The 21,775-nt window shown below is 38.1% G+C and overlaps 1 protein-coding gene across 2 annotated transcripts; it reads left to right on the top strand.

The window, feature by feature from the left end:
- The first annotated feature begins 373 nt into the window (after positions 1-373).
- si:rp71-46j2.7 lies at positions 374-20,209 on the top strand. Of its 2 annotated transcripts, XM_042493583.1 has the most exons (16): positions 374-701; positions 1,184-1,292; positions 3,542-3,755; positions 4,029-4,171; positions 6,551-6,725; positions 6,872-6,927; positions 9,873-10,063; positions 10,164-10,274; positions 10,425-10,550; positions 13,846-13,944; positions 14,033-14,191; positions 15,811-16,447; positions 18,407-18,470; positions 19,428-19,606; positions 19,699-19,787; positions 19,890-20,209. In XM_042493583.1, exons 1-16 carry the CDS (start codon positions 513-515, stop codon positions 19,986-19,988), a joined length of 2,640 nt encoding a protein of 879 aa, XP_042349517.1. In that variant the 5' UTR covers positions 374-512; the 3' UTR covers positions 19,989-20,209. The 2 variants fall into 2 exon arrangements, with proteins under 2 accessions (XP_042349517.1, XP_042349518.1); XM_042493584.1 differs by lacking the exons at positions 18,407-18,470; positions 19,699-19,787; positions 19,890-20,209 and having other exon boundaries at positions 19,428-19,551.
- Positions 20,210-21,775: the final 1,566 nt, after the last annotated feature.

Below are 21,775 nucleotides of genomic sequence, written 5' to 3'. Positions count from 1 at the left end.
AAGTTGCACCTTGGGTAAAATGTCGTGTTGTCCATCTTTATATACAGTCTGTGGTCCCAGCTGACCCCGCTCTCCCCTACTACATCATATTTATGTTTAAAAAAAGAGTAACTAGTAACAATATGTGTCATTTTGGAGTAAAAAAGTACATCGTTTCCTTCTGATATGTAGTGGAGAAGACGTAAATAGTAGCAGACAATGAAAATACTGCTGTCACAGTTAAAATAGACCTCCTCCTGCTTCCTCCTGTCAGGTAAAGCTGTAACCTGTAGATGGCATCCTGTTACAATCAACAACAGGCACGCGGGGACTTCCCGCAGCCAATCACAGCTCCGCTTTCACCAGCTGAATAAAGTTGCTTTTTTCCGCGGTTTGAGTTTGTTTTTCGAGGAAACAGCTTTGACGCTTGTTCTCGGTGTGAACTAAAGATGTGGGTGAACGAACCAGCTCCGGATATGTTCATCACACGTCGGCTTAATGTGTGAGAGACGAGCGTCTTGTAAGAAAAGAAGATGTATCTATGGCGCCTCTCCATCGCCATAACCCTCGGCTTGGTGTGGTATTTTTCAGACTGCGGTCGCACGGTGACACAGTACGTTTTGTGCTTTCTCTTTTGTTTTACTACTCCGCTTTTATTCGGGAACAGTGGGCGAGAGAGCAGCACCCAAACTGATGAAGAGACAAAGGAAAATTCACTCCAGGTATTAAACATAAATTGCATCCCTTTACTTTGGCTTTTGTTGCAGAAAGAGTTTTTACGAGCACTGTTGCATGATCGCACCGAGTCATGTTTTAATTGGTGAAATATTAAGCATGTGCGCTTGAGATGCATTATGAGAAACCTCTTTAAAAGGCGCTTTGTGGCTTAATAAGCGAGATAAGTCTATTTAACATTAGTATTGTTAATGTAATAATGCCTAAAAATAGGTCAGCAATTTAACTTGTTTGTTGTATTAACAGGTCATGTTACACAAATACCCCAGTGTTTGTAAAAGTCAAATATTGAAGTGTTAGCACTTATAGCCTGAGGTGCATTTTTTTTTAGTACTGCGGCCTGGAGAACTTGTTTTTACCCATCACATCCCTCACTGTCACCCAGAGTTCAGCATCTGATGTTAAAGGCTTTTACTCTGCTCTCAATCTTATTGTTTTATAGTTTGCTTATAGTTTTTGTGTGTTCCAGGAAACTGCCGAGGGAAAGTTATTTGGTGGCTTGACAGATGCAGAGAGCAGAGAGCAGGCTGAGCCATTGGAGTCTGAGTATCCACATGTAAAGACTTCTCTACAACAAGGTGAGGCATGTAGAAAATGTACTTTTAAGTGACGTACACATTTTGACTTTGCAGTCCAGAAACACTTTGCGTGGAGATATAAGCCAATGTCAAAGAAAAAAATAAAACAAATCAAGGTTCTGTTCTTGACTTCAGGGTGTTTTGGCAGCACATTTTAAGTTTGTTTTGACTTGAAACAGTTGAAAAGGACAGTTTTGCATAGACACAGCTGCAGCTGGAGCTCATGTTACATGAAGTGAGGAGGGGCTTTTAGGAAAGATAGAAAATGTGAAAAACATACCATCTCAATGGATAGGTCACGAAAGTCTGTGATGTTTTGAACAGGAAATACGATATCATGTTTCAGTATCAGTTTTGTTGACTTTGTGTATATTGTGGTTACTTTAATTGGTTTGTGTTAGGCTTTAAGACTGAACTGTGAGCTCAGTTTCTTTGTAAGAAAAAGTTGCTTTAAACATGTTCATCATGTTATCTACATTCAAATTCTCATGGCTCAGGTTAGACCTTGAAATCCATTGAAAAACCGTGGAATTGAGAAGGTGAAATAAGCTTTTTGCAATTATTTGGCCTTGACAGGAATTGTTTTTTTCAGTGCTAAATATAGCACGCATATTCAAAATAATGAGCTGTTATCTCTCCGGAGTCCAGGTTGATTATGGTTCATTTTTGCCTGCTATGCATTCCTTTGTGTTTTTGCATCTTTAAAACTATTCATACCCCACATACATGCCATTCTCAGCTAAAAACTCAGCTAAAATCTTTCTTCTCATATTGTCAGTTTAAAGGGACACTTCACCCAAAAATCAAAAATACATATTTTTCTCTTACCTGTACGTAATTATTAGATTGTTTTGGTGTGAGTTGCCAAGCATTAGATATCAGCCGTAGAGATGTCTGTTTCCTCTTGAACATAATGAAACTAGATGGCACTCAGCTTGTGGTGATCAAAGTGCCAAAAAAGTAATATGTGCCTGACAACATTATGGAAAGGATCCCTAAAGAGGTAGACCTTTGTGCTAAAAAGGAGGATCCCTTTTTTTTTCAACCAGAAACAGCCTCAACATCACTATTAGCAATCCCACAAAACCCCATTCAAATAAACAATGATTTAAGCACCGATAGATTTTCACTCCTCATTGGGTTGAGTAAGAGTTAATTTCAACCAAACCAGAGTTGCAACAGTGGAAAGATGAAGCAAGACAGTTTTTATGAATTTTATCTTGTTTCTTTTGAATGACGGGTGTTTTACAATGATTAAATACTTGTTTATTGAAATGTAGTCTTGTGGGTTTTCCAATAGCAATTTCAGGGCTGTCTCTGTTTACACAAAAAGGATCTTACTCTTTAATAAAAAAGCGTGTCTCTTCAGGGATCCTTTCCATAATGTCCTCAGACCCTTATAACAGCCTGAGCCTGTCAGTGGCAAAGACACGCACTTGGACGTATGCTGACAATGCACAATTGCCTCTAAACATAGCATTGTAACCTGTACGCCACTGCCAGCTGCAGCGGTCTCAGTCAGTACTGGACCAATTTAAAAAACTGTTATTCCCAATAGTTACTTCGACCCAAAGACATAAGAAAATACTGAAGTTACCCTCAATGTATAAAGCTGCCAGGAACCCAAATGTGAAAATCTTTATTCCAAATAACTCAATATATTACTATAGAGCAGTTTTAGGTTGTAAAAAATATGTTTCCACTATTTCTAAACCCAAATATGACTGAAAAATGTAACACATAAATATATAATAATGTCTATTTAAATCTAAAGGGATCTCTTTTTCAACTCGTTTTTGTGCCTTTTTGATTGAAAGTCTATGTATGCCTGTAAATCAATGAAAATATGAATAATTCACCGTTTAAAAAGCAACTCCGATGGTTTACAGACATAAACAAGATACTGTGTGAAAGCCTCGCATCAGCGCTTTTAGCTGGTTTTCTCAGCTTTTCTCTATATGATATATAAATAACGTTATGTTGCTGTAAATAAAACATGCTCTCCGGAGGGACCCGTCTTCATCAAGTTCAGAGAGAAATCCTGTCATGGATATTTGTGCTGAGTTTTAAATTGAATAGTTTGGACAGGAGCTCTGGACCAAAGAGTAAGGCAAACCCCCCCCCCAAAAAAAACAGAGCTTGAATTTAACAAGCTTTAAAGTCTCTGCAGTGTTCTAGTTTGATGTTCAGCAGGAGAGCGTGGGAGTTTAGTGTTACTGTGAATTTTCCTTTGTGACTGCTTTCCTCAGTGTTCGAGTGCGCCTACGCCCAGCTGGTCCTGCCTTGGTACAGCGTTCCCGAGGTACGCGAGCACCAGCCTCTGCACCAGGTGCTCAGCAGGGAGTTTGACTTTGTAATCGACCGGATCATTGAGAGGGCCAAAGACTTTGATGTTTGCCAGGCGGTTGTGGGCTCCATTCGCATTTTAACCCAGCACTTGCATAATGCGAAGCAGTCTGACAGGTGAGACTTTACACCGACTTTTTCTAAGAATTCATGCTGCCTCAGTTACTCAGTAATGTGTCTGAACTCTGTAAATACCTCCATATTCTTTATCACCTATGAATAATTTACCTCATTTTTATTGGATCATACCTGCAGTGACATCCTAATGGTTGTTTTTATGTTGAATGGAGTACATCAGATTAAGATTTAGATCAAGCGATTTATCAGAGATGTGTGATGATAAACATCTATAATCCAGTACTGTTATAATCACCTTTCTTTCTCTTTCAGGGAGCTCTTGTTTAGTTCCAGAGCCGAGGAGATTGCGGTTCTCAGAGAGTTTTCTGATGCTCTGGTACGTAACCTTTTTCCTGAATCTCTCTGGGGCCAAGAAGTCAACCGCTGTGCCTTAAATGAGATAGTCGCCTTAAAGGGTAAGAAAGCATTAAATTCTCTCTCTGCAGGAATACACTCTTACATAAGGCCTAAGCCTCCCAGAACTTCTTTTACAAGTGTGAATTGTATGTAATCCCTTATTGTCAGTGGCATTGTGGAGCTTAGGACGTGAATTTTGGGCTGCATAAAAGGAAGGCACATTTCCGTAATGATTTGCCAACTCCCTTTAGGGTTTTGTCTTTTTTTTTTTTTTTTTTTTTTTTTAGTAACAGATAAAAAGTCTTATCTCGAGGGAGTCTTGCTGTGTGCTCGGTTTTTGCAATTATGCATGTATCTCACTTACAATAAGTGATTTTTACAGCTGCGGTTAAATTATCTGCATGTTTTCATCTTTGCAGCAAGAGACGGCTCGTTTCTGCCCAAATAGTTTTGTCCATAGATGTATAATTGAGTGTTTGCAATGATTTGGAAGAGTTGGCAAATTATACAGGGCTTCGCTTTGACAGTGAAAATGGCAGTTCTGATTTTGCCGAATATTTTTGATGAATTTTACCGCTTACTCTCAACTACACATGACATGAAAGTCAAAAGAAATGTTAAAGAGGGCTGATTTAGAGTAGCAATATGACATTTTAAGAAATACAAGTATTGGCTCTCCTGCACAGAGAGACAAAACTTTTATTAAACAGACGAGATGCAATGTGTAAATTATTGTGCTTTAGATGTCCTGGTAGGTGCATTTTATTACCTCTGGACAGAGACAAACTGTTTCCAGTCTTAAAGGGGACCTATCATGCTCTTAGTGTTGCAGTGATGTATGGCTGGGCGATAAATTGATTTTATCGATTAATTCGAATTTGTGGTTTAGGATAATTTTTCAAAATACAGATCTAGTTTTTCTCCTCGGCCACTCCCTTTGGTCATGTGTAGGTCACAGTGGGCTGCGCCCTCCCCTCGTGCTCCCCATCCAGAGATATGCATACGCACACACGACAACATGACAGTAAGGGTTAATAACAATGAAGACTATGTTCCCACAAAAAGCACAAGCTCGTTCGGAACTAGTTCAGTTTTGCAGCGTCAGATCTCAAACAAACCATTGTTGAAACTAACGGTAGCAGCACAACCAATTCATTTCAACACCTCAAACAGAGGCATGCAGCTAAGTGGGACAAATATGTCTCACTCTGAGGTGCACCACGTCGCAAAGACCGCGTCAACCCACAAACACCAGCTAAAATGACCTGGTGCAAAGCTGTTACTGATGCAGTCGTGCTGCATATTGCAAAAGATACAGTGTCCATATATGCAGTGGAAAAGCCAGGGTTTACCCACATGATGAAAACTATTGACCCAATGTATGTTTTACAAGCCGCAAGTATTACGCGAAAGTTGCCCTGCCATATCTGTACAACTGTACATGTGGAAAGATGGCGAGAGAGCTGGAGGAGTTTTATTCCTACAACAGACCTGTGGGCCAGTGATTTTAACACAACCATTAACATTATTTGTTAACATGGAACTAATGTTGAATGACAATTGTATAATTTCAGAATTGGTCATTTTCAATATTCTACTGTTTCAACTGCAAATTGGTACAATATGCAATATTGACTTGAAGCCCTCTACATGTTTCAGTTTGCCTTTGCTAATTTATATCGCTGAAATAAAAGCAAAACTTGTTTTGCATAATTTCTTTTGTCATTTGTAGTTTGTTCTTAAGAGGGAAAGAAAATTGATTAAAATTGTAAATGAAGTTTGGTGTGAAAAACTCAGAGATTTTATTTTTAGGGCCATATGAACGTTTGTAAAAGTAATCCCTTTGAGCAAATACCCGCAGGCTTCAGACCTCTCTGAATACTCTGTTTCTGATGTTTTTGGTAATCTGGCTACAGTATAACGTCTAGTGTAAGTGAAGGTACAGAGATGCTGAGATGCAGAAAACCCCGAAACGCTGACCAATCAGAGCAGGCTGGGCTTTTTTGGGAGGGTGGTTAAGAAGACAGGCACTAAAATGGAGCATATCAGCAAGATGATGAGTGCAGGTGTTCCAGCAAAAATGAAGTTTTTCAATTTTTGTTTTAACATTAAAACATGTAAATATATCCCAGTAGAAACCCAACATGCACATATGAATCTGAAAATGATCATTATGGGTCCCCTATAATTCAATGCAATGCTAACTCAGCTAACTCGGGTCAAGAAAGCAAATTTGGGAAATTGTTAAACTATTCCTTTTAAGGTTTGATTGAGGAGGCTATTATAACTGACTGCGCAGCTAAATTAAGAGAACTCATATATGACTCGTTATTATCCAATAAAATTGTCAGCTTTGAATGTTGTGCCTCCTGATTTTAGTGTGTGTCTCTATCCTGACAAACAGAGTTTAGAATGAGTGTGTTGGCTGTTTTCCTCAGGGTTGGGTCTGTTGGTGACATGGCTGTCGGACCCCGACAACCTGAACCAGCTGGTGGTGAGCCAGCTGGACAGCGTTACCCCCAAAGGCTCTGTGGAGGAGCTGTGTGGATCAGACCTCGATCAAACCTCTCTGGCTTCACAGGAGGGCGAAGGCGAGGGCGAAGGCAGTGAAGTGTGAGTGGCTGTCATCTTTTGCACCCTGCTGGCCTGACCTAGTCACAGTTGGCCTCTAAGCAGCGGCTGTAAGAGCCACCTTCTGTGTTTGAAATTGGAGCTGACCTGGTTTTGTTTGGTGGCTGTTTTTTTTTATTTATTTCTAGGAGCTCAGAGGAGGCAGAGATTTCGACCAGAAAGAGGATCAAGGCCAAAAGAAAAGGTGTGTTTTGAATTGTTGTTATAATTAAAGCCTTATGGTATTCAAAACTCTTTAACCTGCAGGACGTGATTCTGACCCGGTTCTCAGCTTTGAGTGTGAAAACATTTCAGATGAGGATAATGGAGACTTGAGGAACGCAGATGGAGTCATTTGTGGGTGTTTAGAGAATAGAGGCCTGTGCTTGCATAATGTCTCGTACAACAGTTTGATGAATAGCAATGTGTTGTCAGCTACGTGACATTATAATTTTCGTTACCAGCCTCCCTTCCAGTGCATAATTAATCCCCTGTTTCTTTTGTTTGTCGGTCCAGACAGCTAATTACACAAACAGCAAGCTGAATGCCAAATAATTTCTGTTGTCTTCATGCAACCTCTATCTCTTTGTATTGCAAACAATCTAACAATAACGACTCAATAAGAATTGATGATGCCATGGTAATGAAGCCTGTGATGTGACAAATATGTGTATTTTCTGTAATGATCATTATTCTGAGAAAAAAAAACCCAACAATCTGTTGGTAAGAATCGTTTAAATCTGATGGGATGTTTATTCATTAGTAGGCCATCACATTGATTATTACAGTGTAACTTTGATTACTAATCATGCTTACGTTGCTTACATGCCTAATGAAATGTTGATTATATCTGGTGATTTTTTTATGCCTCTGACGACACGACGCAAGTTATGTTTTTAGTTCGTCTGTCCTTAAGTCTCATCCTCGTGAACGTGACCTCAAGGATGAACCGATTAGATTTTGGTTGTCAAAGGTCGCTGTGACTTGACAAAACGTGTTTGGCAACAGCAATCGCAGAGGCTGAAAAACTAAGTGGCGAAAACAGTTCCTCTAATGGCCATTTGAGGGTGGCTTCAAAACATAGTAAATCCCCATAACATCCCATGATAAAATGCCCAACTTTACAGCAGAAATAAACATGTTTACAGCTTGGTACAAGCAACACTTTTGGTCTTTATAGCTAATTTCAACATTCATGACATCTGCTCAGTGGTTACATTTTTTTTCAAAGTCACCCATTTACATTTTATTATGGTTCAAAGTTATGCATAATAAAGGGTTAGGCCACGTGAGTTAGCCGCTGTCTGCGAGGTGCTCGCTCGCTCCTCCACAGCTCCAACCTCTCGTCCAAATACAGCATCCTCTGGCTCCAAAAAACAAAGGTTGAAGTGACTGAATTGCCAAACTCAAGGCATCAAAGCGGGAGTCCACGCACCAGTGGGTGACTTCATGGTAGCTACGCCCAGTATTTTATACAGTCTATGTTTTTTTGCCATAACTGAAGAATTCATACAGTAATTGTGAACAAATTTCAAACAAATGTGTAATAGAATAAAATGATATTTTATATCCAAAAGGTCAAAGGTCAAAGGTCAACTTTTCTTTGATATCATAATGTTCTGCAAAAACACTTTCCTAGCCATTATTCAATGCCATAACTAAGATTATAATAGTTTACTAAAACTAAACTAAAAACTGAAACTAGGTGTGAAAAAATAGATTATTTAACAGAAAGTGAAAAAACAAAACCTAACTGAAACGATATTGTGCACTTACAAAACTAATATAAATTTCAAATATATATCAGGAAATGTGTTTAGTGTTTGTGAATTTGGTCAAATTTGTTAACACAACAGGCGTGAGGATGCATCTTTTGGGACTGAGGAGGACACAGCGATTTCTGCATGACTGTGAGTCAACTGCCTTCACAAAGTGTTTGTATTGTAGTGATAGCTATTCTGAACTTCTAAAAGCTTACCCCTGACAAAAGCCCCCCATATTGTAATAATATTTTTTAAAAAGAAAACTACTGCTGAAACTAATAAAAGCTAACTAAACTAAACATTTTTATATAATAACGACTAAACTGAAATTAGCAAAGTCACTATGGAAACTAACTAATCAGTTTAAACCAGAGCCCTTTGTTTATTCTAGTGCACTAACTTTAACTAAACTGAACTAAATACCAAAATTAACAAATGAAATAAAAATAAAAACTATTGAAAAATGAAAAACTATGACAACTCTGGTCGTCCTTCAGGGACAGAAGGGGAGACCGTTGATCAGATAATTGGTGATGCTAATCTTGGGCGTCCATCTTAAAACAGTGGTGATTTTTTAGATCTTCTGTGGTGCCGGGGGGAAGTTGTTTGTGAAACATCCATGTTGTAGCTTCTTTGAAGCAACATCAATATTTGAAGCATTGTCTGCTGTTGTGGCTGCATATTCTGGGCAGACATGGATGTAAATGGTAATTGTTCTGGTTGGTGGAGGCATACAACCACACAGTGGTAATTTTAGTTCTCACTTTATTTCCAGCTATAGTGGTGCTCAAACGTGGCTACACTTCATAACAGTGCAGAAAAACATACAGAATTCATTCATTGTTATAAAAGGTGAAGGTCAAGAATGCGTTGCTATTCTCACAATGTACAATACTCTACGGTGGCCATGAGGTTTGAAACACTACATTTCCCAATAAAAAACATTTCCCAAAACACTACATTTTCCTAGACAGGGACAGCATTTCACAAACACTACAATATTTCACAAAACGAAAAACAACGTTTCAGAAAACAAAATAACATTTTACAAAACAAAGCAATGTTTAAAAACAACATTTCAGAGAGCCAGAAAACAAAATAACTTCACAAAACAAAGCAACATTGCAGAAAACAAACCGGCATTTCACAAAACAAACCGACATTTCACAAAACAAAGCAACATTTTAGAAAACAAAACAAAAGTTGAAGTGTTTTTTTTAAAATGCTGTAGTGTTTTGACCCTCAGGGCCACTGAAATAGGCAGTAGCGCTTTGGTGTATACAACAAAGAAAATGGGTCTAAAAGACCGTAAAGCAAAAAAAGTAAAAAACTGATGACACAAGTTGTGGGATTTTCTCTGACCTTTTGTATGTGTTGTCATTTTCAGCTAACAAGTTAAAAGAGGGATGGTCCAAACTTATGGACAAGGTGAAGTCTAAAAAGGCCAAGAAGAAGAAGATGAAAAAGATGGAGCAGGAGCTGGTGCTGCGGATCATGGCAATCCAGGGAGACGTGTCCAACGAGGACGATGTCAGCAGCAGAGAGGGCTCCATTCACAGCCAGCAGGACTCTGACAGGGTGAGTCGGCTGCAGAAATAATGAAACGTCTTCAACTGAAGATGACAATTTGTGAAACATGACGGATTCATTGTCGCTTTTTTTGGCTCAACACCATTAGGAGGACAGTGATCTGGAGAACTACTTGACAAGCGTCCAAGAGGACATGATGGAATTCAAGCTGTCGTATGAGATGTGGCGCGTCGGCCGCTGGGCTGTCAGCATCCCTCGTGTGAGTTATAAATATCAGTGACAGTGTGTCCTGGAGGCTTGTTATCTGTCTGTCGAGGCTCTGTAAAAGCTTGTCCTTGGACGGTATGTTAATGTTTGAGCTGGAGATTTGAGTAGGAGTTGACTGTGTTGTCTGTTGACTGTGTTTTAGGCCAACTGGCAGGATGGGGAGCTAATCTTCACCATTCACCTGGAGGAGAAGGGCAGCCCCGAAAACCTGCAGTGGGACATCAGGAAGTCCTACATGGACGTTATATACTTCCGCAACAGATGGCAGGTAAAAGGCAGATGGAAAACCATGTTTTGTGTGTTTTAAAAAAAATATTATATGTATCATTTGCTTCTTTTAACTCATCGGTTCCAAACCTTTTTCCTTAAGGGAACCCTTTTCTAACATTGTGTAAACTGACAACCCCTGACCGAATGGCATATTTTATAGATTTTGATATTATATTTAATACATATTAAGGACAGTACAGAAGAAATTATAAACTGCAATTAACCCCAAAAGAAAATGTAATAACTATAAGAAATTTGTGTAAAACAAGTAATTTAGATGAATTTGAGCAGATCATTTCCTTTAAATATTGCATCGGGAACTCTTCGTCTGCCTGTATTGTGTGTTTGTTTGTTTTTTTAACAGTCATACATACGTTTGACAAACTCAGTGTTTTCTTCTCCCTGATGCTTGGCTATTGTTCGATTCACTTTTTGATTGTTTTAACTGCGTACTTTTTGAATGCTAGTTAAGTGTACCTAATAAACTGGCAACTCAGTGTTAAGTCTGCAAACTGTAAGTAAAAGCAAACCTAGTTTGCTGTGTTGAAATATGAAGTAAAGCAGGTCTATTCAATCGGCAGCCGTGAGCCACATACTGCCCAGAAGCAACCTCCAAGTGGCCCAGCATAGGAAAATGTGACAAAATATGTAAACAACACATAGTGCCTGGAAATAGTTAAAAAGTGAGCCATCTTGCGTCTTCTCTCATCTCTGTTGAGTTGCACATGTGCAGTACTGATCATGCAGGATGTACGGTGACACTGCCAATCATGTCACTCACAAAACATTTCCTCACGTGACCCAGTCCCAACCACTGCACACAGTAGTTCAAAACATCTGGCCTGGTGTTGAACAGGGGGAAAAAAAGCTGCATTTGTCTTTTACCAAACCCTGTTTTTTTGCCTTTATAGAAAACAAAATGAAGTTTGTGGTTCTGTGCACTGATACCTTTTTTTATTCTGTTTCTGTACTTTGAGATGTGCCTGCGTCAGATATGCTTCCACAGGTACAGATTTTTATTTGAAAAGTGAAATGATACACATTGCTATTTTTTTTACTGCACTTCTTTGTATTTATTTAAAATGTTTCATACTAAAATCAGAAAAAGGGGGTTTTAATAGGCTACTGAAAATGTCTGGCCCTTCCACATTTCCAATTTTAAAATCCAGCCTCTATGTAAATTGTAATAGAATAGCCCTGAAGTAAAGGCCTTAATTACGAAGGGCCTGTTGCATACCAAAGCTTTCAGCTGTGGATCAACTTTTTCATATTTGTTTAAAAAACATTTCTTAAAGTGGAAAAAGCAACATCATGCCCAGTTGTTATTGGCTTTGCATCACCTGCCTTTGACCAAACTGAGTTGTATTAGTAAGCAGAGGACTACTGATAATTTCAATGAATAGGACACATTTCAATCATTGGCTTGAGTTGCAAACTAGTGACGAAACTATCATGACACGCAGTGGAGATTATCCCTGTATGATGACAAAGTTGTAAATTCTATTAGTAATATTTAAGAACATTTTAGGGACTAAATACAGTCCTTGTTTCAGCGTGTCTCTGCCTGGAGAACAGATTGGACAAATACTTGTCAGGATGAGTGTGGGAGGGTGGGAATGAATGAGCAGGCAAAGTGTGTCCTCCGATCAAATGTCTATATAAAGAATAGCTTTCACTTATTTTAAATTAATACTCACAGTGAAACAGTGTCGGTCGCTTTAATCATTCTTCCTCTCCGTACTGGCCAAAAAGAGATAACATCCTCTCACAAATACAAAACATTTGCACAAAAAAAGAATAGGTATGGAAGACACCCGTTTGATTTTTCTAAAAGAGACAGCCGAGGCCTCATATTTTCTCCAGCTGAGCTTCTGAATTTATTTTTACAGAGAACAAGGTCTGTGAGCTTCGCCTCTATCTCATACATTGACTCTCATTAGGAAGGAATCTTTTCAGGACGGGTATAAACAGGAGCAACAATTACAGCTACAGCAGATTGCCTATATGTTTTTGGGGTGCCAGCTGGAGTTTCATCCAACAATTTAATGTTTGAATCAGTGCTTCATACTTTCTGTCACGAACCTACTTCTCTTAGATCTGAACCAGCAGACAGAAAGCACAGAAGTAATCAAGGCAATAATCAGAGCAACGACAGGGCAAACACAGTTCAATAGAAGTCAGTGTGTTGGAGGTACAATGTAAAAAAAAAACAGTTTTAGTGTCAATTTGGACATGTTGGTATTAAAGAAGGAAAGTGAAGAGTTTTAATCTCAAAGAAACCTCTAGCTCACCTGTGCACCTCAAATAGGCTGAGGCCTCTGCAGTTTTCACCCGTGGCCCTTTGCTGTATGTCATCCCCCCTCTCCTGTCCTCTCAATAAAAGCAAAAATGGTCTTAAAAACAACCAAAAAAAGAAAGTATTGATTCACTTGAGTATGTTTTTTGATACTATCGATTCTCAAAAACACTATCAATTTTCAAGTGTTTAAAAAGTCTCCTCTTAATTTGTTTACTGCAAGCACTTTTATTTATTTATTTATTTATTTGCGATATAGGCAAATGTTAATTCCTTTGCTCAGACTACACAAAAAATATTTCTATGATGTTGGATATTACAAGGAGTATAATAGTTACAAATGCAGATCTCACTGTTCTGATTGTATGTAAAAAAAATTAACCTTTTGTTATGGATATGGTGGTGTGGTCTTTTCACTGTGACAGTTTCTTAAAATTATATCTTAAAAATCAGAATATATCACCTTGCTTTTAGTGTCTAAGTATATTCAATATGTCCCATATGTGCATTCAAACAGCTGCTGTTACATATAAAAAATCTAAAGTAGGGATTGCAATTAAATTGCTTAAAATTAAATCTTAAATTGCAATCTCTACTTTAAACAGTCAGTGTTGAGAGAGATGGGAGAACAGCACTTTAAAATGACAAATTTACTTTTGGTGTCCAATGTTAGGAATCTCTACAGCACAATTTAACAGATGATTTTCAACAAATAGACATCATGACGTTTGTTGACTGTAAGAAGAAATTTTTCTTTTTGACTTCAGAGATGAGAGTTTTATTTACTGCTAACTGTCAGCATTCACCATGAGCCAGAGGGAAGCATTGTTGTGAAAACAAACCACATCTATTTTTTCACAAGTCTGGAATTCAACTTATTGAATTTGTGGTTATACAGTTTTAAAATTTTTGATGTCGAAAACACTGTGGTCGACCAAGTGCTTTTAATTCTTGAAGCTTTCTTGTCAAACACATATTATTTTTCACTTTTTCTCAGGACTCTACCAGCCTGCCCCCGATCCTGGTGCTGGAGGAGTCAGAGATCAATGACGAGGTCCAAGAAGAAGCGAGAATATCAATGGAGCGCTTCCTGCAGGTGAAAGAAAAAATAAAAATCCGATGTGCTGACAGAAATACACTTCTATCACAATCCTCATGACTCAGCGTTTTATTTTCCTCTCTAGGAGTTAGTTTCTGATAATCTGATCGGCCACACTCAACCGGTTTTCCAGTTCCTCTGCCCACTTGACAAACTGCTGAATGAGGAGGAACATTACAGAGGCGTGTGGGGCCTCCTGAGCGGCCTGGCTTACTTCCTGACTCCAGGTCACGAGGAAGAGGAGGTAGGAATCTGCTTTTCTTTAAGTCGACATCTTAAAAGATGATTGTGGTTCATTTCAACCTGGGGCTTACTTTTGTGCTTTTGGCTTTTCTATGGCTGTAATTTCTGAGGTAGTTTTTGAAATCTGTTGTCTGATGGAACAAGAGCGCAGTGGAACGATCGGAGGGGGTTTAATCAAACTCCCAGGAGAAAGAACAAAGACGAATGGTAAAATCATTACTCAAACTGTCCAGTGTAAACATCCTTCATAGTTTACACACTCTGGTTCAGCACTGACCTACTTCCCATGGTTGTGTACACAGTTTTCTGTGCAGTGAGGGAGTATTACTAAAATCACTCACTTTTGGTTTTTACTCTAAACAAAGTGGTTTAAATAACTTATATAAAAATAAACTGTTGGCATGACTGTTGTCTGATGGTCTGACCGCTTGTGTTTTTGCACAGTTGGACTTAAAGGTCCAGTGTGTAGGATTTAGGGGGATATATTGGCAGAAATGGAAAAGAATATAATGAGTATGTTTTCTTTGGTGTATAATCACCTAGAAAGAATTATTGTTGTTTCATTACCTTCGAATGAGCCCAGAACAGACAAACCAAACATCGGAGGGCCATTTACGTTTTCGTGTCAGCCAAGACTCAGCTAATAATTTATAGCCTATTAATCTTGTTCACAGTTTTTCATTTGCACCAATGCTTTGACAAGTGACTTAATAAAGCAATACAGATAATTTTGTTTCCAAACAAGCTCATTTTTTCAAGAATGACTGGCAGCAAAAATATAAATTACAAAAATAGTGGTACCAGACAAAAATTGCTCCTCACGTACCATTTTCCTAAAAATATTAAGAGATGTCTTCTGCTGTGTACAAAATTGAATTGGGGTTTGCATCTATAGAGTGGTGCAGGAATGAGTCCTAAAACCTGGAAATGAGTTCAGCACTTCAGCCTGGTTGCCTTCTCTTAAAGTCAGTGGGTCTTTTGAATGTTTTTTTTTTTTTATTAGATGCCTAAAATAAATCTGGGATTAACGCAAGCTCAAGAGACTTTAAATCTTTGTTCTATGACATAAAACCTCACAATAAATACCCCGATAGTGAATTTTGAAGAATTTAAAAAGGCAGTACATCATCACATCGAACTCACTTTACAGCCTCATTGTGGTGATGATGTCGAAGTCATGCGACAGTTGTGTAGTTCGTTAATAGCCTAACAGCTTTTTACTTCTGATTATTGCATTTAGGCCTCAAAAAATCATAAAAGTGGTGTTCAATATTATCGCGCTGAACAAACCCTGTTAGTGTCATAGACGTTTGTTTACCTCAGAGCTTATTTTCTGCAATGATCCAAACTCCAATGGAAAAATCCCATTGGCGATGATAACACCCTTGTTGGCCTACAAATAAACTCTTCTTCGTCGTCCTCTCCCTCGTCCTATCTATTCTGGGATTGCCATGGCATGTTTAAAAAGGTACAAGGCGGACATGTTCCTGAAAATAAGTCATGTGAAAATCACCAGTGGTGCCTGTTATTTTAGGGAGCTATGTTAAAAAGAGTCTTACTATGAAGGCCAGCGCCTCAAGGTCAGCTGTCACAGCCTGATTGCTTTGTTTTTCTCTGCAGAGCTCGAGCCCTCAGACTGAAGCCCCAAAAGAAATCATCGCATCTCAACATCCAGAATCGACAGCTCTGCCTTCAGAGAACTCCGGTGCCTCGACTGAGAAGGGCAGTGATGATTCTGGTGCTACAATCCCAACTATTGTTATCTCCCAATATGATACCCCTTCAGACCTGCCTGAGGAGGCAGAAACAGAAAAGGAACTGCAGTCTGCTGTTAACTCTGAGTCTTCAAATGAAAACTGCTCCCAAGAGAAAACGGAGGACTCTGAAAATCCTTTAACCTCTCACTTTAAAATGATTCTCAAAGGATTGACCCGATCCAGGTCACAGGAGTCTCTGGTGTCTACAAAAACCACCGGTGACGAAGACCCGCCTGATTTAGACTCTACGCCACACTGCAGCCAAAATGGAGGTGTGCATGAGGAGTGCTCAGAAGGCCCGTCGTGGCTTCACTTCAGTGCAAGGTCACATAAAAAGGAGAAAATAAGTTTCAAGATGTCAATTGGAGCGAACAAAGCTAAAGTCAAGGACCAGGGTACTTCACCAAGAGGGGAGGACTCCCAGTGTCAGAGGAGCCAGGTCAACTGGGAGCAGCTGGAGGCGACCAAAGCCATATTTGATCTGCTGAAAGAAATCTCTGGTTTGTTCAGCATTTAAACTATCATTCACAGATTTTAATGGTAACTTCTGTATTCCTCAACCTGGGCCCTGTTTTCTCATGTTTTTGTGTCAAAGTGACTAATAACAATTTTTGGAATTGTTCCAGTATTGAGCGAGAGGGCTGCAGCTGGCGGCCGCAAACCAGGCCGCAATGTAACTACTTGGGGCAATATGCACCCTCAATGTAAACAACACAAAACACACACAAAAAAAGTGCTAATATTTGCCACTGACAGGTTCAGATTCTTGTTGCAAGTGTCTGACAACATTTTGGAGAGCATTCGTATAAGAATAGACCTTTGTAAAAGAGTAAGATCCCTTCTATTTAAACGGAAACATCCACAAAATTGCTAAAGCCATTTGGGTGAATTAAGGGTTTATTTCAACCAAACCAGAATTGTATATTGTTGGAGCAGTGGACTGATGAACCAGTATTTTTTTTAGTTTTATTTTTATTTTGCTTTGGATTTTTGAATGTAATTTGAGAACTTTTTAAAATTATTTTATTGTGTTTATTATGTTAAAATTTGTGTTTATTTTTATGGAGTCTGCTGAAATAGTGATGGTGATTTTTGGGCTCAGGTTTTTTGAAGATTCATTTTTGGACATTTTTGTCCCTTTATTTATAGTACAGTTTTGATCGATAGGAAAGGTGGGACATGCAGCAAAGGCCTGCTGGTCAAAATTGAACCCAGGCCGAAAAAAGACTAAACCTATATTAGGTGTGAAATCTACCCAGTGAGCAAGAGGTCGCTCCAGGGCTATTAACGGTTAAATAAAATGTGTTTAATGAAATCTTACTTTTCAATAAAAAGGTCTGTAGGATCCTCTCCATAATGTTGTCAGACACCTAAATAATAACCGTAGCCTGTTAGCGGCAAAAACAAGCACTTTAAGCGGATTTGAATTGACAGTGCAAACATGCCCAGAGTGGTTACATTGCTGCCTGCAGTGATCTCATGCAATACTGAACAAATTTTAACTTCTTTTTTTTGTCTCCATTAGTCATTTAGACACAAAAAATAGGAAAATAGGGTCCGGGTTTAAAATACTGAAGTTACTCTATAAAAGCTTCAGGATCCTGTCAATGTTTTTCTATGTCGTGGCCCTTTGTTTTAAAGCATACTGCAGCTTTTAAGATTGATTAATGCGTTTTCCTAAAGTCTAGACAGCCAGTTGTTTTAGCACATTTAAGTACTATGAGAAAACCAACCTGTAGAGACATGACACTCGCCTGTCAAAGCTAATCCCTTGCAGTGAACCTTTAGTCTGCTTTCTTAATCACCATGTGGTGTTTTGAGTTGATAGTACGGATTGTTATAACAAGTCTTTTGGGTGGTGCGTTCATGTGCTTGTGACAAGAATCCACCTTTGACAGCTGGCAGCCAAACGGCTAAGAATAAGGTTGATTTAATAACTTGATGCACTGTTTCTCTTACGTAGATGCCTGATCATACTGGTTGTAGGATATTTAAAAAATTAAAATAAGCAAAAACCAGTGGCTAACTGAAAGGTAAGAAGAAAGTGCTTGCCAATGATTTTCTAAAGCCATTTAGATTGTTAGTCATGTTAAACCTGCATAAATCAACATTTTAATGCTGACATTGAATCAAATGACTCTGTTTTAATAGTGCCAAAATTACAGAAAATTTACAAGACAGGTCAACACAATTTTATCTATATAGACAATAAATATGCCTCAGATGTAGAGGGCAAGAGAGGGAGACACCCTTCATCCTTGATTTGAATGAGGAAAAACACATTAACCCCCAACTCTGCAGCTGCAGAGATTTGCAGCCTTTTTAGCTTTATTTTTATGCTTGCACATTTACTTTCTGGCTCTTGGCCAAATAAGATAAAACATGCAGAAACACTGATATGATTCTTTGTAGGATGTTTTCTTGAAGAAAAATCTAATTTTCTCTGTCTGTCTCAACAGGGAACTCCATCCTCCTGAACATATTTGATGCCATGTTGAAACCTGTTATGCCAATCTTGAAAAAGTAAGTTTGATGCTGACTTCCAAGCTTTATGTCGGCGATACTCAACTTACAGCTCAGGTGCCAGATCTGACCAAACATTCTCTAAAGCCCCTTTCCCACTGCACAAAAAAACCCCAATAACAGTCTCTAACATCTAGCTTTTGTATGTTATTGGAAAGGTTACAATCGGCATTCACTCCTGAGTCAAATAACTCTCCAGTGGTCATGTGTTTTTATCGCCTCTGGCTCTGATCAGCATGTCACTGCACACACCGCCACAAAATACCGTCCGTCTCCACCCGAGCAGAACTCAAACATTGTTCTGAATTTAGTCTGCACCATGTTAAAAAGAGAGACTAAATAAGTGCAGATACTTTTTTTATAAGTTGCCACCGAAACATTTTCACTGGCCTCCATGCTGCTTTCTACTGTTTACTCACCTGTTCTCCAGCCTGTCTTTGACATTAAACGTGACACACCAGTAAAACACAGAAAGGCATACTCGTCTATTGCAGAGCTCTGTACACTGGTCTACTGTACTGTCAATGGTTAAGGAGTTACCCTAGAGTTAGCCTATTTTAGCAGGATTTCATGAGTTTAAAAAACAGAATATACTAGTTAATTCTGATGGAAAGGAAGTACAATTCACAAAAAAAATATTCACACTGGTAGTTTGCTTTATGCACCTAGGATGTAAATTGGTTGGCAGAGTGCATAGCACAGCATTAATTCAAAAAAGAAGTTCTAAAAAAAAAAAAATTAAAAAAAAAAAGCTGTAATGATTGGATTTGCCTCTAGGCAGGACAGCAAATGTCAAAAGGGTGAAAACAAGTAATTTAAAAAACATATATGCTGATAACTATTAATGTTTATTTATTAACTGGCCTCCTTTTTTTTGCAAAAGTGGCCTCTGGGGCAAAACAAGTTGAGTGTCTCTGGCTGACAGAGTTTTATAGCGCATTGTCTATTCTTTTCCAGAAAAGTCAACTCTTTCCTCAACAAGATGAACCCGTCAGAGGTGCAGATGGCATCGTACATCGACACCCTGCGTGAGAAACAGTGGCCTGGTTTTCAGCCAGCAGAACCTCCTCCTCCTCGCTCCGACGAGGAGAAGAGCGAGACCAGGGACCGAGCGCACGACCTCATCAATGCCAGATGTAGGGGACGCCTCTCTGCACCAGAAGGATACACCCAGTTGTTTTGGCTTTTGATAGTCCATCTAAAATGTAATTTTATGTTTTCTCCTTAGATTCAAACTACCTTATCCTGAAGAAGACAGACATGGAGTCTGTTTTTAATCTTTTCCAGGACAGTGAAGAAAACAAAACACTGGTATATGTGAGTATTTCAGTGTTTACTTTCTGTCACCATCCAGTTTTCATGTTTTATTCCATTCGATGAACAAACATTGTTCTGATTTTATTTTATTCCTCATAACAGATGCTCCTCTCATTCCTATTGAGGGAGTTTTTTCCCAATGAGCACTTCCTAAACGTGAGCGCCGCTGCTCTACAGAAAGTGACCAACTCAACCAACTGATATGTGAATCCTTGACTGTGTTTTTAGTGGTACTTTTTGGACATTTTTTAGACTATCAGATTATTTATTGAACTTCTTAAAATGCCTTAAAATATTTGCGACCATTTCTGTATCGCTGTCAAACATTCCTTGCTGACGTTTTTACCTCAAAATTACTGTGAACACTTTGTTTATTTCCTTTGTTTTTAAATTTTGTAAAATTAAACTTTGTATGTGATTAACCCCTGACCTTAATGTGAGTGAAATCGGGGAACATTCTTTATGGGAGCCGGCTGTGCATATTGCACTCTTATTTTAAAACTCTGAGGAGAAAGTAAACAATATTTGGTATTTAGGATTTGTATTTCACCCTCCACGTTTTGATGGAAAATAATTTAAAATTTCTAAAATATTTTGTGTCACTTTTGAGCACTTCTGTATGGTTAGTGTTTTCTTCTCTGATTTTCATTTTGGCCTTAAGTTTTCTTTAATAGAATATTTCACAATACCAGTCACCTGTGTCAGGACAGTATCACTATTAAAGAAAGCGTGAAATAACATCATTGTAAATAACCTGAATTTATTTCAAATAAAATATTTTAATAAAACATTTGGGGTCTTTTTTGGTTATATTTCTTGCTTCATGTAAAATGTAAACCGGCTCCTAATGCCAGCAGCTTATTTGCTCTGAAGCAATATTTGAGTTAGATATTTGAGACAAGCTAAAAAAGTTCATCCACAAGAGGGAAATCCTGAATGTGAAGTGTGAGATGTATGTGAATAATTACTTTAATAAAAATAAATGTCTTTATAGTATGTGTGTAGGCACTTTCACGTTTCTTCTACATTATCTGCAATTAAATAAATTAGATACAAATTTTAGGTACTTGAAATACGGCTTCGCATTCACACTGCTTTCTACTTCACTAAACTACAGAGGGAAATACACAATGCTCCACAATTATTTGATAACTTTAGTTGCGAGTTACTTTACACATTAAATACAAGTGCAGCTGACACTAGATTATTAGTCAATTGATTGTAACTATTTTGATTATTGTTTAAGCCATTTTTCATGCAAATAAATTTAACAATTCCAGCTTCACAAATATCAAGACCTGCTTGTTTTTAAAAAAAAAAAAAATAAATAAATAAATAAATAATATATATATATATATATATATATATATATATATATATATATATATATATATATATATATATATATTATAATTTTCCTGATTGTACTTACAAACTTAAAAGTATCATTTTCAATGCAGGATTTAAGTAAAGGATCTGAGTACTTTCTCTACCACTGCATAGTTGACAAGATGTAACCACACCATTCAATAGCTGCTCTGGAGTTTTCAGTGGTGTCAAACCATATTCATTAGCAGATGGAGTTGCCCAGTTGTCATGGAAATGTTCATTCTTTCCATTTAGATGTTTCCCCCAACTTTAAACCCATGTTTCTATTTTGGCCTTGGTTTTAGGCACATAACAGAGAAGAGAAAATAAAGGATAAAAGCAAGTACTGCAACACTCAGGAAGCACAAATACATGTTTAAAAAAAGACAAAAAAATGGACATTTTTGCATCAACATGATTATTTAAAAATATGGACTGTGTTTTAAAATAAAGATAACAGTTAATAATATCAAAATATGAAAAGTAAAACTGCAAAATTAAGACATAAAAATGCAAATGCCCTTTAAGATCAACTCCACGCAATGCATTACACTCTGGCCTTTTTCAAGGTTCACGCTCCTCTGAACACACTCAAAATCACAGTCAGCTGTGGTGTGTTC

Source organism: Plectropomus leopardus, chromosome 9, assembly GCF_008729295.1.
Source record: "Plectropomus leopardus isolate mb chromosome 9, YSFRI_Pleo_2.0, whole genome shotgun sequence".
Taxonomy (NCBI): domain Eukaryota; kingdom Metazoa; phylum Chordata; class Actinopteri; order Perciformes; family Serranidae; genus Plectropomus; species Plectropomus leopardus.
Note: the sequence above shows the minus strand (reverse complement) of the source record. Positions and strands in the feature narration are given on the sequence as shown.